This window comes from Pelobates fuscus, chromosome 1 (assembly GCF_036172605.1).
Source record: "Pelobates fuscus isolate aPelFus1 chromosome 1, aPelFus1.pri, whole genome shotgun sequence".
NCBI classification, from domain to species: domain Eukaryota; kingdom Metazoa; phylum Chordata; class Amphibia; order Anura; family Pelobatidae; genus Pelobates; species Pelobates fuscus.
Window position 1 is genome coordinate 424216720 of NC_086317.1, and position 16288 is coordinate 424233007.

The window sequence follows — 16288 nt, forward strand, 5'->3', positions numbered from 1 at the left end:
TTTATCTGCCGTCACATTCTAGGTTTCTAATTTTCTTTGTCTGTTAACTCACTGAGGGTTATTTTATATATGTGTATGTGTGTGAGCGAGGGTGCGGTCTGTCTGAGGGTGCTGTCTGTCTGAGGGTGCTGTCTGTCTGAGGGTGCTGTCTGTCTGAGGGTGCTGTCTGTCTGAGGGTGCTGTCTGTGATGTGTCTGTCTGGCGGGGCTGTGTGTGTCTGGGGGGGCTGTGTGTGTCTGGGGGGGCTGTGTGTGTCTGGGGGTGCTGTATGTGTTTGGGTGCTGTGTGTGTTTGGGGGTGCTGTGTGTGTTTGGGTGCTGTGTGTTTGGGTGCTGTGTGTGTCTGGGGGGGTGCTGTGTGTGTCTGGGGGGGGCTGTGTGTGTCTGGGGGGGCTGTGTGTGTCTGGGGGGGCTGTGTGTGTCTGGGGGTGCTGTGTGTGTTTGGGTGCTGTGTGTGTCTGGGGGGCTGTGTGTGTCTGGGGGTGCTGTATGTGTTTGGGGGTGCTGTATGTGTTTGGGGGTGCTGTATGTGTTTGGGGGGCTGTGTGTGTCTGGGGGGGGCTGTGTGTGTCTGGGGGGGCTGTGTGTGTCTGGGGGGGCTGTGTGTGTCTGGGGGGGCTGTGTGTGTCTGGGGGGGCTGTGTGTGTCTGGGGGTGCTGTGTGTGTTTGGGTGCTGTGTGTGTCTGGGGGGGGGCTGTGTGTGTCTGGGGGGGGGGGCTGTGTGTGTCAGGGGGGGGGCTGTGTGTGTCTGGGGGGGGCTGTGTGTTCTGGGGTGATGTGTGTGTGTGAGGGGGCTGTTGGTGTGATTGTTTTTATTTAAATATTTTAATTTAAATATATTATTAATAATTAAAAAAAAAAAAAAAAGTTAGATCCCCCCCTCCCTTCTTACCTTTAGCATGGGAGGGGGGGAGCCGTTCTGCCTGCGAGGAGCCAAGGAGCCGAGGAGCCGAGGAGCCGCTTCCTTCCCTGGTGGTCCAGTGGTGAGAGTGAACTCTAACCTGCCGGCTAGAGTTCACTCTCGCGAGATCTGAGCGTTGCCGCGGTAACCGCGGCAACGCTCAGACCTCGCGAGAGGACCCGGCGGAGCTGCTGGATTGAGCTCCGCCGGTCCTCTCTGCTGCTTCCCTCACACCCCACAGCCGGCGGCCGCCTGTCAGTGTCTCTGGGCCGGTGAGGGAGATCTTTGACCTCCCCACCAGCCCATGGAGGCTCAGAGCAGGGCCGGCGCTCGGGTAGCGCTGGCCCTGCTGGGGCTGGCAGGGGAGATCCTGTGATCTCCCCTGCCAGCCTCGGCCCCACGGCCATCGCGGCCCACGGGCATTTGCCCGATATGCCCGATGGCCAGTCCGGGCCTGTCTGCAACAATCTCTGGGTAGATGGTACATGTCAAAGTAACCACTAAGGGGGGGAGACAGGAGAGGACCACTAGAGGGGGGAGAGGGAGGACCACTAAGGGGTTTGGGGTGCAGGAGGACCAATAAGAGGAGGAGAGAGGGAGGACCACTAAGAGGTGGGGAGGAGGACCACTAAGAGAGGGGGAGAGGGAGGACCACTAAGGGGGGGGGAGGGGAGAGGGAGGAATGAGAGGACCACTAAGTGGGAAGAGGGGGGAGTGAGAGGACCACTAAGGGGGAAGAGGGGGGAGTGAGAGGACCACTAAGGGGGGAGAGGGAAGAGTAAGAGGACCACCAAGGGGGGACTGGAGAGAATAACTAAGAGGGGGGAAGACCACTGAGGGATAGGGAGGGGAGAGGAACACTGAGGGACAGGGAAGAGAGGGGATAGACCACTAAGGGGGCTTTTTAATGTAAACACTGCCTTTTCAGATAAGAGACACTGTGTGCAGCACTGGCGTTGGCCCATATGGCAGATCATATGGGTGGGGTATTCTGACGTCACATGGTGGGCAGAACATATGTGGGGACGGCAATTTGTATTTGCCTAGGGCGGCAAAAATCCTTGCACCGGCCCTGGGAACACTCCACAGTACTTGCCTTTTTAGAGATTCACTGACCCAGTCATCTAGCCATCACTATTTGGCCCTTGTCAAAATCATGGAGGTCTTTTTGCTTGCCAATTTTTCCTACTTCGAACGCATGAAATTCAAGAACTGGCTGTTCACTGGCTGCCTAGTATATCCCACCCCTTGACAGCAATATAATCAGTGTTATTCACTTCACCTGTCAGTGGTTTTAATGTTGTGGCTGATCAGTGCTCAGTGATCAGTACTGTGTACATAGAGTTAACCCTGAGCTTATTTATTTTGTTTGTGAATAATTTTCGTTACCCTATATTTTATTTTTAATCAATTCAGATAAAGATGTGGGATTCTCTACCTAAAGAGGTTGTCTTATCATATTTGGCTCTTCCTTTGATTTAAAAGGCTTCAACAAACTCCGACCCTCCAGATGTTGCCGAACTACAACTCTTTCTATTTCATTCCTAGAATCATGGGAGTTGTAGTTCAGCAACATCTGGAGGGACGGAGTTTAGGGAAGCCTGAATTAATGGTGTCTAAGAATGATAGTGCCTAACCTTCACATAATGGCTTTACCTTCCTTTGAATTTTTTCTTTAGAACCCCTGCACCATTGTGCTTTGTTTGTTCACTCTTTACTAACCTTTACAACACAGTCAATTAAATTGCCCTTTAGCTATTTTGAAGCTACTGTACATCCCTGGTGATAAAGCTAAAGATTTCCACTCTGAACACCCCTAATATATATTTCCCTTTAATTTGATTAAATCCAAATCCTGGGCAAAACAGTAATCCTAGACCAGATGATTAAATACAGAAATGTGTTCAGTTTTCATAAGCCCACGTGTGAACATATTGCTTTTTCTCCTGGTTTCACTCGAATTCCCTAAAGGTCTTTCAGAAATATTGGTAATTTGAAGGCTCAGTGGGTTAAAATATGAATTTCTCAAGATCTGAAAAGTGGTCAAGAAAAGTGATCCCCAACCCAGTTCTCAAGGAATAATAAGAAGACCAGGAAGTAGGTATTTCACAATTCTGTTACTAAGAGGATAGTGACAAACTGTGGACCACTGATGTGTGTAGAGGAGTCAGTTGGCATCCAATGTTCTAGAACACTACTTGATACCTAGAGCGAAGGAAAAGGAAGGAAAATAAATTATATGGTTCATCTAAAGCAGCGTTTCCTGATTGGTGTTCCACGGAACCCTGGGGTTCCACAGAACACTAATTGGGGTTCCGCCAAAAGTTTTAAAAATAAAATGGTCGTGGGTGGCGAGGGAGCAGTGAGCAGTGATCTCCCTGCTCAGCTCCTTCGCGCGCACAGCAGTGATGCTGGAGCCGGAATATGACGTCACTAAGAGGCGTGCAAGGGAGCTGAGCAGGGAGATCACTGCTCCCTCGCCGCCTGCACGCCAGCCGCTCAGCAGCCCCACTGAACCCCAGGGACTCCATGCCAGAACTCCAAAAGGTAGGGGGGCTGGGTGGAGTAAAATGTTAAAAAAAAAATGTATGTGTATCTGTTAGGGAGTATATGTGTGTTTGTCGGTGAGAGTGAATGTGTGCTTGTCAGTGAGTGTGTGAGAGTGTATGTGTTTGTCAGTGAGAATGTATCTGTTCTTGTCAGTGAGAGTGTTTATGTATTTGTATGTGTGTCTGTAAAAGAGTATGTGTGCTTGTCAGTGATAGTGTATGTGTCTGTCAACGAGTATGTGTGTCTGAGTGTGTCAGTGTGTGTATCTGTTTGTCAAGGTTTGTTTAAGTGTCACTGTGTGTATCTAAGTGTGTGTGGATGTGCCAGTGTGTATCTAAGTGTGTGTGTGTATGTGCCGGTGTGTATCAGTGTGTTTGTATGTGCGTATGTGTGTGGGTGTCAGTGTGTGTATGTGCCAGTGTGTATCAGTGGGTGCAAGTGTGTGTATATGTCACTGTATGTATCTGAGTGTGTGGGTATTTGTGAGTCAAGATGTGTGTGCCAGTATGTATCTGAGTGTGTGTATCTGTGTGACAAGGTGTGTGTCAGTGTGTATCTGTGTGCCAGTGTGTGTGTACGTGTCTGTGTGTCAGATACATATACTGACACGGAGATACACACACTGGCGCATACACACAAAGATTTACACACCTTCACACACACCAGCACATACAAACACAGATACACACACTTTGAAACATAGATACACACACCTTTACACATAGATACATACACACACACACACACACAGATACACACTGTGTGTCATGGTGTGTGTATCTGTGTCAGTGTGTGTATTTGTGTGCCACTATCTGCCAGTGTGTGTGTCAGGTTCATACACACCGGCACTTACAAATACAGATACACACATCTTGATACATAGACACATACAAACACAGATACACACACCTTGACACACAGATACATGCATACATACACACACAGATACACACTGTGTCAAGGTGTGTGTATCTGTGTGCTTGTATGTGCCAGTGTGTGCATCTGTGTGTGTGTGTGTGTGTATCTGTGTGTCAGATACACACACACAGATACACACACTGGCACATACAAGCACAGATACACACCTGGACACACACCAGCAACAAAACGTTGCAGTTTGTTTTTTTCCGGCCGGGGGGAGGAAAGAGGGGGGATATATGATGTTGATACACTATGTCTAAGGGTTCCATGGGGGACAAAAGCATTCTGGAAACTATAGCTATTGTTCTCACTATACAGCATGCTACCTTGCTATAAAGTATTTTCAAAGACTTGCTTTTGAAACAGTTCTGTAAAATATGTATTTATACAAGGATTATAACTAGTATATAATGTTTGTTTATTTTTTTTATTCTGGTTAAGAGTACAACTACCCTATTCCACCTTAACGTCCACACCTGGGATGGGAGGGTTGGGTCTACCCCACCTATACAAGTATTATGTAGCAGTTCTACTTACACGCATTAAGGAATGGACAGGTTTGGTTTAGACAAAGTCATGGTATGGCCTAGAACAGAACTTCGCAACAGTGCCCCTCCGCACCCTACCCTGGCAGACATGCCAAATTAACAAGCTATCCCCCACACATCACCCATTCAGACACAACATACTTCAAATCTGGAGAAGGCACAAAGAGGACTGGGGCTTGTCCCCAGGTCTGTTTCCGTGCTTCCCAATAGCGGATAACCCAGACTTCCAACATGGTCAAGGTAGCACCATACTAGCCCGCATATTTGGGATCCCCAGCCCTGCCATTGCGGGAATTGCAACAGAGGACATTCCACCCAAATTACAAGCCTTCCCCAAACTCAATAGACAGGAGACACTCCTAGACATTATGGGCAAGGCACAACTGACCAACTTCTTGACCCATTCAGTCTTTCCGATTTGGCGCAAGAGAGACAAGACTCCATTCGAACAACTATGCTCACAGGGAAACACAAACAAACGACCATTGTCTACCATTTATGCCATTCTACAGGCAGACACGGGAAAACAACCTAGACCCCCATTCCAACGCAAATGGATGAGAGGACTCCACATCCACATGACCAATGAGGATTGGTCACACATTATGACCTCAGGGATAAAAACCCTGATAAGCATAGCTCGCAAAGAGACCTTCTACAAGAGAGCCACTAGATGGTATAGAACACCAGAACAGCTTCACACCTACTGGCCTACAGTCAGTGACTCACGTTGGAGATGCGGGGAAGCACGGGGGGACACGGAGCACATTTGGTGGGGATGTAGGAACATAGCGCCATACTGGACGCAAATATAGACAGACATAAAAAATATAATGCTTATGAAATCGCGGCCTTCCCCCTCCTAGGTGCTACTGGGATGGCCCCGATCATTCAAAGAAACTTCCAAACAGCAACTCCTGAATACACTCATAGGGGATGTCAATGCCCTAATTCCAATGTACTGGAGACAAACCAGTGTACCATCTAGGGGTCAATGGGTACAGAGGGTGGAAAGGTCGAGGGAACTGGAGGAGATCCACTGGTCGACTCTGGGGAAGAGGGATAGATACCTCAAAACCTGGGACCCATGGCTAGATTTCTGGAAAACCCCCACATAGGAAATACCACCCTTGGTCACCCTGAGTCGGTCATACATAGGGAACATAAGACGACCGTACATAGCCACGAGAGTTATCTTAATGTCTCCGCTGAAGGAGATCAATTTTTACATGATTTAGTATGCAGCAGGACACCCCCCCACCCCGTCCCACCTCTCTTTGTACCCCCCTGCCCTACCGCTCCTATCCAGGACCTTGCACCACAAGTGCAGCATTGGTAACACAACACGGTAATACGAAAAGAAATGTAAGGTTTAACTGTTGCATGGAATGTTACCGACCCTCACTATGTTATACTTGTGAATATCCCTATTTTTATTCTGTACCCCTTTTCATTCTGACCTCCGATGAAAACAATAAAAAGATATTAAACAAAAACAAAAAACAAAAAAGAGTACGGCTACCAGAATATGCATCTGAATTCTACATCCTGATGAATATGAAACCAGACACTACAGTGTGTAGGATTCAAGTACTTTGGGAAATAAATCAATTAATCAAGGAGATATTCTTTAAGTTCCTGGCCATAGTTAGTTAATTGAGTCACACTAAGAGTATATGAATTCCATATTCTGCTGGAAAGCTCTCTTGAGCAAAGCAGAATTCATATAAAAATATGACAGACAACAAATCCTAAACTATTATAGAGTGAGGCCTGGTTGAAATTGAATTCCTACTTAAATAAAAACACAACCCCATAAGGGCATTAAGAAATAGAGTTTACACCCCAACTTATCGGTATTTCTCGACCAGTCTGACAACTGTGCCCATACCCAACAACTAAATGGAATGGTACATTATCTGTAACATACCTCTTATATATTCAATATAACATATACAGGCAAATCGTAACCTTATGTCTAACTACGCTTCAGCATAATGCCCAAACCTGAACGAGGCTCTACACAGTTGATGCTCCCCTGTGGTGGAATCTCAGTAAAAATAAATTCACTAGGACAAGATTGCCACGTGGTATGTGCACTTGCATATGTTGATGTATCGGTCGGTTGGTTGCACGTGGCAACGATACAATCAGTAGTGTAAGGAGCATGTGTAGGAATACAGGATATACGAGTATTTCCCCTCCTCCATTGTGCTGGGCAAGCCATGTGGTCAAACAGGAATTTAGTCTCTATTCGGTTGATTGGATAAGAGTATGTGTAGGTTGAACTGATTATGGGAGGAGCTACATGCCTATATAAGGGACCAACACTGTATGATCAGGACTCAGACTTTGCTGTTTTTTGGTGACATTAGTCCCTCTGAGTCCCGGTCAGTGAATCGAATAAAGAATCTCTTCCTTCCTGAAGAAACCTGTGTCCATCTCTCTGTGCTTGGCTTCCGTCAGTTTCTCCGGTATCACCCCCTAAGGGAATAAACCTGACAAACCCCTTTCCATAGTCCCTCTTCTCCACCTTCCCTTTTATGTTTAAAGGACCACTATAGTGCCAGGAAAACATACTTGTTTTCCTGGCACTATAGGGTCTCTAGGTCCCCCCACCCTCAGGGCCCCCCTCCTGCCGGGCTCTAGGGGGTGGAAGGAGTTCCCTGAGCGCGGGGAACTCTCCTCCTCCTTTTCGCCATCATCGGCTGAATGCGCAGCAAGAGCCGTGCGCGCATTCAGCCAGTCCATAGGAAAGCATTTTCAATGCTTTCCTATGGACGCTGGTGTCTTTTCACTGTGAAAATCACAGTGAGAAGCGTGGAAGCGCCTCTAGCGGCTGTCAATGAGACAGCCACTAGAGGCTGCATTAACCCAAAGGTAAACATAGCGGTTTCTCTGAAACTGCTATGTTTACAGCAGAAAGGGTTAATCCTAGATTAAGCTGAAGTGGTCTGGGTGCCTATAGTGGTCCTTTAATTTATTAAACTATGCTTAAAACTGGTGCACTGCAAGTTGACATACAAGTTACCATTGAGGTAAGCAAAACAATATGTAATGTACAGCCATACTTCTTTGTATCTACTATCTGTATGCATGTTACTACTGTACCCATATATGCATTCTTGTCATTACTGTTTATATTATTGGAATATGAAAATATTCAATTTTTAATTAAAAATTTCAATAATAAAAAAAAAAATTATAACAAACTATTTGAAAGTTCAAACAATTTCCTACATAAACTTATTGTGAAAGAAGAGCAGATGTTATTTTGGTAACAAACTTTTAAAAAGTAAGAAGGGTACCTGCTTGGACCTTCTTTCCTTCTTTGAGATGGTTGGCCACATGTTGGGGTAGCATGGCATACAGCAGGGTTTCTGTTTTCTTCTTCTCAATTTCCAAATTCCTGGACAATATCCTTAGCTCTTCCTTCTTCCTTTCCAGCTGGTTGCTCAGTTCTATCTCCGCCAGTCTCTGATGGTTGAGCAGGATCAGGTCTCTCGTTACATCATGCTTTGCGATGTCAGAAATATGCATGTTTTGTTTCTCTAGTTCCTGCAGACTGCGTAGTTTTGGAGAACACAGGTACATTACGCATTGTATGGACTCCATCCAAATCATATGTCCTTAGATGAGAAACAGGTGGCTTGACACATTTGTAAGATGTATATTCATTTAACACATAGCAATAGCTGGTTGGCTACATCTGCTGTTATCACACTGATAATAAATTCATAAATTTTGCAAAAACTGTTCAGAATAGCAATTTCAAAGGGCAGTCTATTGTGTATGTGATTTGTATAACTGAACAGCTCACCATTAACCTGATTCACTTAGCAAGTATTATGTGAGAATCCTTCGTCTGATATATTATTTATATTAACCAATTATAAAAAATAATTTGATACATTTCTAAATAAACAACTAGCAAGGTTGCCTTATCCGTTATGTGTAGATGGGATCTTAATCGTGTTCTCTAAATACACTGCTTGAGTAAAACGAATACCCAATATGAAATACATCGTCAAGGTATATAGTAAATATATTTTTGTTTCTATTTCTGATTAAACCACTGAAAAGCAATGCTAAACTACTGAGAAGGGAAAAAATCATGCTTTTCTACTCAATGATGATAGATGGATTTTTATATTTGCAGGAGCTCTTACATGTTTACTGTGAGATCCCTAATCCCTTGTTTCTATCTAATGCATTCATTTAATATTTTTATATAATCTTTTCATATGATTTCATATTTTTGGATACAGTTTTCAAAATATATTTTTTCAAAATATTCAAATATCACTAAATATATCACATTCATCAAAAAATCAACAATATATCAAAATATAAAATCCTTTTTTTTATTACTTTTTTTATTAATATATATTTTTTTAAATCATCATCAAGTCTATCCAAAAATATTAAATAGTTTGTAAAGCTTATCCAAAAATACTAATTCAAGGCTTAAATGTGATAAAGCAATTGCCCTATTTTGTGCATATGGGAGGGGGGGAGGGGGGGTTGTCTTGGCCCTATTTTCTGGCTCATTGTCGCTGTAGCTAAAATGTTTCATCTGGATTACCTAATGGAGCTGAGAAGGTTCCAGCACTATATGTTAACAAAAAACCAAGATGACAATGTTCTCTTTAGAGCTTCTGGGACTTTAAATACTGATTTTTGTTGGAGTAACCCATTAAGCGCCTGATACGAATCCAAAGAGTTAAATCCTATCTGTACCTCTTAGCTTCAGCACCGGGTAATACTTCCATGATTCCGGCATCATTTCTCTTTTTGTTTTCAGGACAAACTGACTGTTGATGAATGTTTGAAGGTTTGAAATAGTGAAAGTAACCTGAGGGTGCACGATTGTAAAATATTCATCCAATCTGATCCCCATTATTTGTATTCCAGGAACAAATTTTTGTATATTCAACCCGGCCTGTTTCACTTTAAGCTTTGAAAAAAAATGCATGAAATTTGGTTGGTAGATTAATAAAAAGGGTAAAACACATTCTTATTTTCGCAACATGTGAAAGGAAAATCATGATGAATTTGAGTTTTCAGTCTCAGTTACTAATTTATTATGGTACTCTTTATACTTTTAAATTTTCAGTAGAATTAGAAAGCATTTGACTAAATTAACTTAGTTTATATTAAAATGTTGTTTTTTTTAAACTACATTAATGCCAAAAAGGTTAAGCGTGAAAGTGTTGGTCCATTGGAATCTGAGATGGGTGCGTTAATCAAGGAGGATCATGACAACGCAAAAATTTGAAATATTTAGAAATATAATAATTATATGGTAAATAGATATCTATGGCTGTTGATTTGCAAATCCTTTGTCACACTTGCACATTGTCAAAAAAAATATTATTTGTTCTTGGATAAAACACTGGCTTAAAGATAGAGTGCAGAGAGTAGTTGTAAGGGAAACCTTTCACATTGGACAAAAGTGGCAAGTGGAGTGCCTCAGGGTTCTATCCTGGGTCCACTTCTCTTTAATCTATTTCTAAATGATCTCAAAGTAGGCATTGAAAGTCATTTGTCTGTGTTTGCAGATAATACAAAGGCAGGTAAACAAATGCAGTCTGAACTTGAAATAACTTCTCCACTGAGCAATTTTGATCAATTGGAGGCCTGGGCAGTCAAGTGGTAGATGAGATGCAATACAGATACATGTGAAGTCATGCATTTTGGAATAAGGACTACACAAGACACTTGTACATTAAATGGGGTAGAGTTGGGGATAGCATCAAACGAAAAGGACTGGGGAACAATTATAGATCACAAACTAGCCAACGGTATGCAACGCCAGCCTGCCATTGTAAAGGCGTAGCCTAGTAAGTTGTTGCCATGTATAAAAAGGAGTTTTGATTCACATGATTAGAAAATCATTTTTCCTCTTTATAAATCAATGGTAACACTCTGCCTTGAATAAGTGATGACATTTTGAACACCAGTTTTAAAGATGTATATTGCAAAACTAGAGCTAGTGAAGAGGCGAGCTACAAAATTAAAGGAACACTATAGTTTCAGGAATACAAACAATTTTCTGACACTATAGTCCTGAAGTGGCTTTTTAGGTGACAGGCCCCCTCTCTTTGCAGTAAAAATATGATTTTATACACCTTTTCTCCCACGATGTGCCTGTCTCGCTGCGGTTGACTCCACCTCCATGGCTGAGATAATCAATTCAAGGATATAATTAATATGTATGTGAATAGGTTGTTGATCCAAGGAGAAATCTCATTGCCATTATGGAGTCAGGGGCTTTTGTTTGCTTTTTGTGACATAATTGGAAACTACTACAAGTGGGGGGTTTTGCTTTATTTTGGACCAACAGTATAAAGGTATGTTTTAAAAGGTTGAACTTGATTATTCATTTTCCAACCCTGATCACTATGTAACTATGAAATTATGACTTGATTTTTTGTAAATCTGGTTTACGGAACACATACGATAGCAGTTAGTTGCCTACTGTCTACTATTACTTGGCCAACATTTAGCCAGGTGTAGAAAACCAACACCATCACTAATAAAAACACCATCACTTATAATACATTGTCCTTTTCTTACCTCTCTATCAAACACAATATGGAATGGGAACTCATTGCAGAAAGCCTTCACATCTATCCACAATCTGTCTGGATAAACTGGCTGGAAGGTGGTCAGAAGACTTCCTGAAAGTATACAATTTTAGCAATGACATATAGAAGGATTCCAAGAGATAATCGCAATGCCTTCTTGTCACCTTAGGTTCTGTACAGTTCTAGGTGACCTGTGGTTTTGTTATGTCTCCAGTATTTTTTTAGGCCTATATTTGTCCTTTTTCAACTCTATGGACCATTAATTCCGAGTGCATGCCTCCTTCCTAAATTGAACTTATGTGACTCTCTAATCTTTTCTGTTGTATAGCCTGAGTGTCTTACACACAAGCAAGTAACATCACAATCTCTTACATCAGGATAACTGATAAGCTGTCACTCAACTACATCCCATTATTTTGGAATGCCTATTCAGTCTATAAGACTATAAAATCTACTGCCATCCATGGTCTCTTCACCTCCCGCTCCTTAAACCTCTTGCACTGACTGAAACTTGTCTTTATCCCTTGACTATCCTATGATGGATTGCAATTATCTCACTCTCACAGGCTAAGGGTTTTGGTGCGGAGTTTCTGCTTTCCTCTCATTGCTCCTTCCAACATTTGCTCCTTTGTCCTTTTCCTCTTATAAAGTCCACTTTATCCATTTCTTCAAACCTCCCTTGGCCCATTTTTCTGTTACCTACCACCCCCTGGCTCTCCTCTACTATTCTCACATAATTTTTCTGCTCGGCTTCCTTACCTTTGCTCCTCTGACATAGCTTCCCTCATCTTAGGCAACTTCCACATCCCTATTACCCAACCTAATAACGCAGTAACCTCTAGATTTCTATCTATCACCTCCTCCTTTGGCCTTACTCAGTTGACTAACTCCCCTACACAATACAGTGGCATTGTCTTTTCCAGTCATTGCTCTGTCTCTAACTACTCTAACCACTCCCCCCACCCGCTTACCCATATCTGACCTCCATTGTCAGACATAATAATTTTCACTAAATACTATTTTTTATATTTTGTCCCAAAATATTCCCTACACCATCTTCTAACCAGCTCTGCCTATGTACCCATAACTTAACACCTTAAATGTAGCTCATCTCAGGCTATTAGAAATCTAAGCTCCTTTGATCTGAGTTTCTTCTCTTCGTCTCTGCAGGTTCCACTTTCTCCTTTTTCAACTCTCTCATGTTCCTCTCAATCTACCTCATACTACAATTCTGTCCTGTCTAGTTTTAGAATCCAATCCAAACTGCTAACACTAACCTACAAAGCCCTCAATCTCCCACTTCTCACTACATTTACATTCACATTTAATTCACTTTAAAATATCCAACAACTCACACTTTGGTGAATAACATTAATAGTCTAGTATTCATTTAAACACACAGTTTCCAGTCCAATTGCCAAAAGATCTTATTTTTCAAGGCTAAACTGAAGCAATTTTGGGGCAGATTGCTATGTTTGGAGCAATCACCGTGGTATTCTTCTACAAGTGGCATCAAATTTAACAATCTACTTATTATTAGCTTTACCAGATCTAGACATATTACTATATTTAAAATTACTAAATGTACAGACCTCACCTCTTCCAAATATCACAACATTTCTAATGATAGCCCAATAGGATTTCTTAAATGGAAATGTACTTTTTGCAGGTGTTTTTTCCTTAGAGTCTTCAGTACACAGTTCCTGTAGGTATATGACACCAGACTTTAACGTGCATTAAATCGTAAGAAATTTTGAAAAAAATTATCTCTAATTTACAAAAAACTAAATAAATCTGGCTTAAACAGAATAATGTATAAACTCTTAGTTATGTTTTATTAGTAAAAAGGTTGCTGTTTAAGGAGACTTAAAAATATAATTACATACATGTGCACAGTATTATTATACAATAGTATTTCTTCTTTTATTTGTTCAGCATTTACAGTCATGTTGGTGATAAACAGTTTATAGATTATATTTTATTGTTATTCTGCAATATTTGTTATGTTATTCTGCAATATTTTGGGCAGGGTTTGAATATTAGAATAGATCAGAAATACCATCACATCGAGTAGGTGTGAAAATAAATAAATGCAAATAGTAAGCTTATGTGCGTTAGTCAGATATCTGTAAGAATGTTGAGAATAAAGTTTGCTAAGAATATTACAAGAATGTTAAAATAAAGTTCTGCATGTTAACTTAATGGCCTCACACACTAAGTAGAGTTGCTCCGAGCATCTGTAGTATATTGGCATCGAAGTCTACTGTAACAGTAGGCAAGCAATCTCTTTTGTGTACTCTATGTGTTTAGCACCATTTCTCCCTCCCCTTTGTATCTGCTAAAATCTAGCCATGAAGTTTGACCAACAAACTGGTTGCTGTAGAGTGTTGAAGTAGGGGGAATGGTAACGCTGACTGCTATTTAGAGTCTTTCAGTAGAGATTTAGAAGAACATATCTAAGTGATGGCATGGAAATTAGTTATTCTGCATGTAGAACACCAGTACAAGAGCAATGGGTAAAGGTAGGAGGATTTTAACTGTTAAATCTTATTTCTTTTGTAATACAAAATGAGACTAAGAATGTGTATATATGTTGTTGGAAAGAAAAGTGATACAAAGTAATACCAACTTCAAGCATCTGAGCAATGCATGCAAACATATGCTGTTTTATATATTATGATAGATTAATTACTCTTTGACAAAATAACTCTATACCTATGCTGCACCCAATGCTTGTGCTCCATTTCCAAGTGGAAGGTTGAAACCTAAAAGGCTTACTAAAGTCATCCAGGTGCTGTGCATGCACATCTCCAATTCAGATCTTCTCTATGAGAAGCATTAAATTGGTCAAGATCGCACAAGATGTCAGTAGACATTCTGCAGGGGAGAATTCTCAGCACTGGAAAAAAGGCGAGTTATCTTTAGTTATTTTTTTCATCAAAAGGGGGTTTCAATGATGGTACAGAACCTATAACCCCGAAAACATGATTGTTATTTGCTGAACTATAGGTTCCCTTTAAAAGAAGGAAACAACATTCTATTGTCTTTAAATACATGCTCAGCATTTCTACCATCATATTCGGAGGGAAAATACATGAATCTGCACTTGGGGGACTTCTGGCATCTCTTAAACGTGAACAAAAAAAAAACAAATTGAACAAGAACACAAAAGGAACAGAAGATCCCAAGCCAAATTTCTCTTCTAAACTTATTTTGTTACCTGTTTTGCTGAGGAACATTCACTGTTCTGCTCTTGTAGCTTTGTCTTTGATGGCTTCTTACGAGAGTCCACCATCTGAAGAATTTCAAATATCACATGCTGCTTCTTTCCAGTGCGTTCCTTTTCTTCACTTTGATAAATTATCCTCATGGTGACATCACTATCAAAAAAGTCTCTTGCCACTGCTTCTATAATCCCTAAGGCAATGACATATTGGAACATTAAACAGTGTCTCTCGACATCAATAATGTAGTAAATAACATAGAGGGTCACTCTAAACATCAGAACAACTTTGCAAAGTTTTCAAGGTTATAGTGCCTTCCATGGCTGCTCTACAATTATTTAGCAGTTTCCTTCATCCTATGAGATGGATAGAACTACTTCTGAAGGAAAAAAACACATCCAAAACACCTTCAGCACAGAGTTTTATGGAAGAAGATTAAAAACAAAATATACCAGAATGGGAGGTGTTTGATTGGTGGAGCCTTTTCCTAGTTTAGGAGGAGTCGTCCTGTTTTCTCTGCTTGCAGTGTATTATAAGAAACAGTGAAAACATTGAAGGTAATTATCTTTTTACCTTAATTTGTTTTATGGGTTTTTTTTCCATATGTGTATTTACATAATACATTCAAAAACAACAGTCAATTTCAGCATAAACTTTTAGAGGGACATTCTAAGTACCATAACAACTAACGCCCAATAAAAAAAAACTCTCAGTAAAGCTGATGGCAGCCACGGTACCTGCTATCAGCTTAGGCATCCAATCCTGTGTAATGAATGCAATTACTGGCAAGTGCTTTAGTATAAATTCAAATTGGAAACATGACAAATATAATAAAATAAAGTGAGAGACCTCTGGTTTGCTGAGCGACTTCCTGGTCTGGACAAATACAAGATCTTTTGAGGTGAATGTTATTTTATTTTAATCTGTAATATGTGTTTTCATAATGTAATGCATTTTCTATGTAATTAATTCAAATAGATAGATACTTCAAACCCGGAGTGAATTTTCACTTTGTGTATAAAAATATAAGACTTTTTTTCTTCGTCATTATTTACAAAGTTAGAAACTTAACTTTGACATCATGAACAGCATCAAATTAAGGTAGCTGGCACTAAACAATCAACACGCCGTGATCAGGGACTAGAATAATTAACAAGAATACTGAGAGTATGGGAGATATCCAATAACAGGGCAACCAGACACCGGTACTTTAAATAAGACTTTTGGCAACCGATGCAGACTGTTACCATGACAGCCATCAATCCTTGCACATTTATTAGCTAGTAATTACACCTGCATCTTTTGGCTTCATTCATGCATCATTTAGACTTCAAGCGGATGTTTTCTGAACTGTATGTGAATGGACAAGCCAAGCTCTGCAATTCTGTGTATGTCTGGGAAGACAAGATCTGCTGCATAGAAAGTTTGTCATACTGATGAATACGGTTCTTTTTTTTTTTAACCTTCATTTATTGTTTAAAGGAGCAAAACTGGGGTAAGGGTGGGGGAGGAGCTATCTCCTGGTTTCGTGTACCCTCAGTTTAGGTCAAAATGG

At 41.2% G+C, this 16288-nt stretch overlaps 1 protein-coding gene across 1 annotated transcript in view; it reads right to left on the minus strand.

Moving 5' to 3' along the window:
* Positions 1-16288, minus strand: part of LOC134581097 (guanylate cyclase soluble subunit beta-2-like) — a 58383-nt gene that overhangs the window by 26005 nt on the left and 16090 nt on the right. The window contains exons 6-10 of the mRNA XM_063438897.1: positions 14753-14926; positions 13107-13196; positions 11499-11602; positions 9660-9876; positions 8228-8548 (exon numbers count right to left, since the gene is read on the minus strand). Of these exons, the coding sequence (XP_063294967.1) occupies positions 8228-8548; positions 9660-9876; positions 11499-11602; positions 13107-13196; positions 14753-14926 (906 nt within the window). The remainder of the gene's footprint in view (positions 1-8227; positions 8549-9659; positions 9877-11498; positions 11603-13106; positions 13197-14752; positions 14927-16288) is intronic.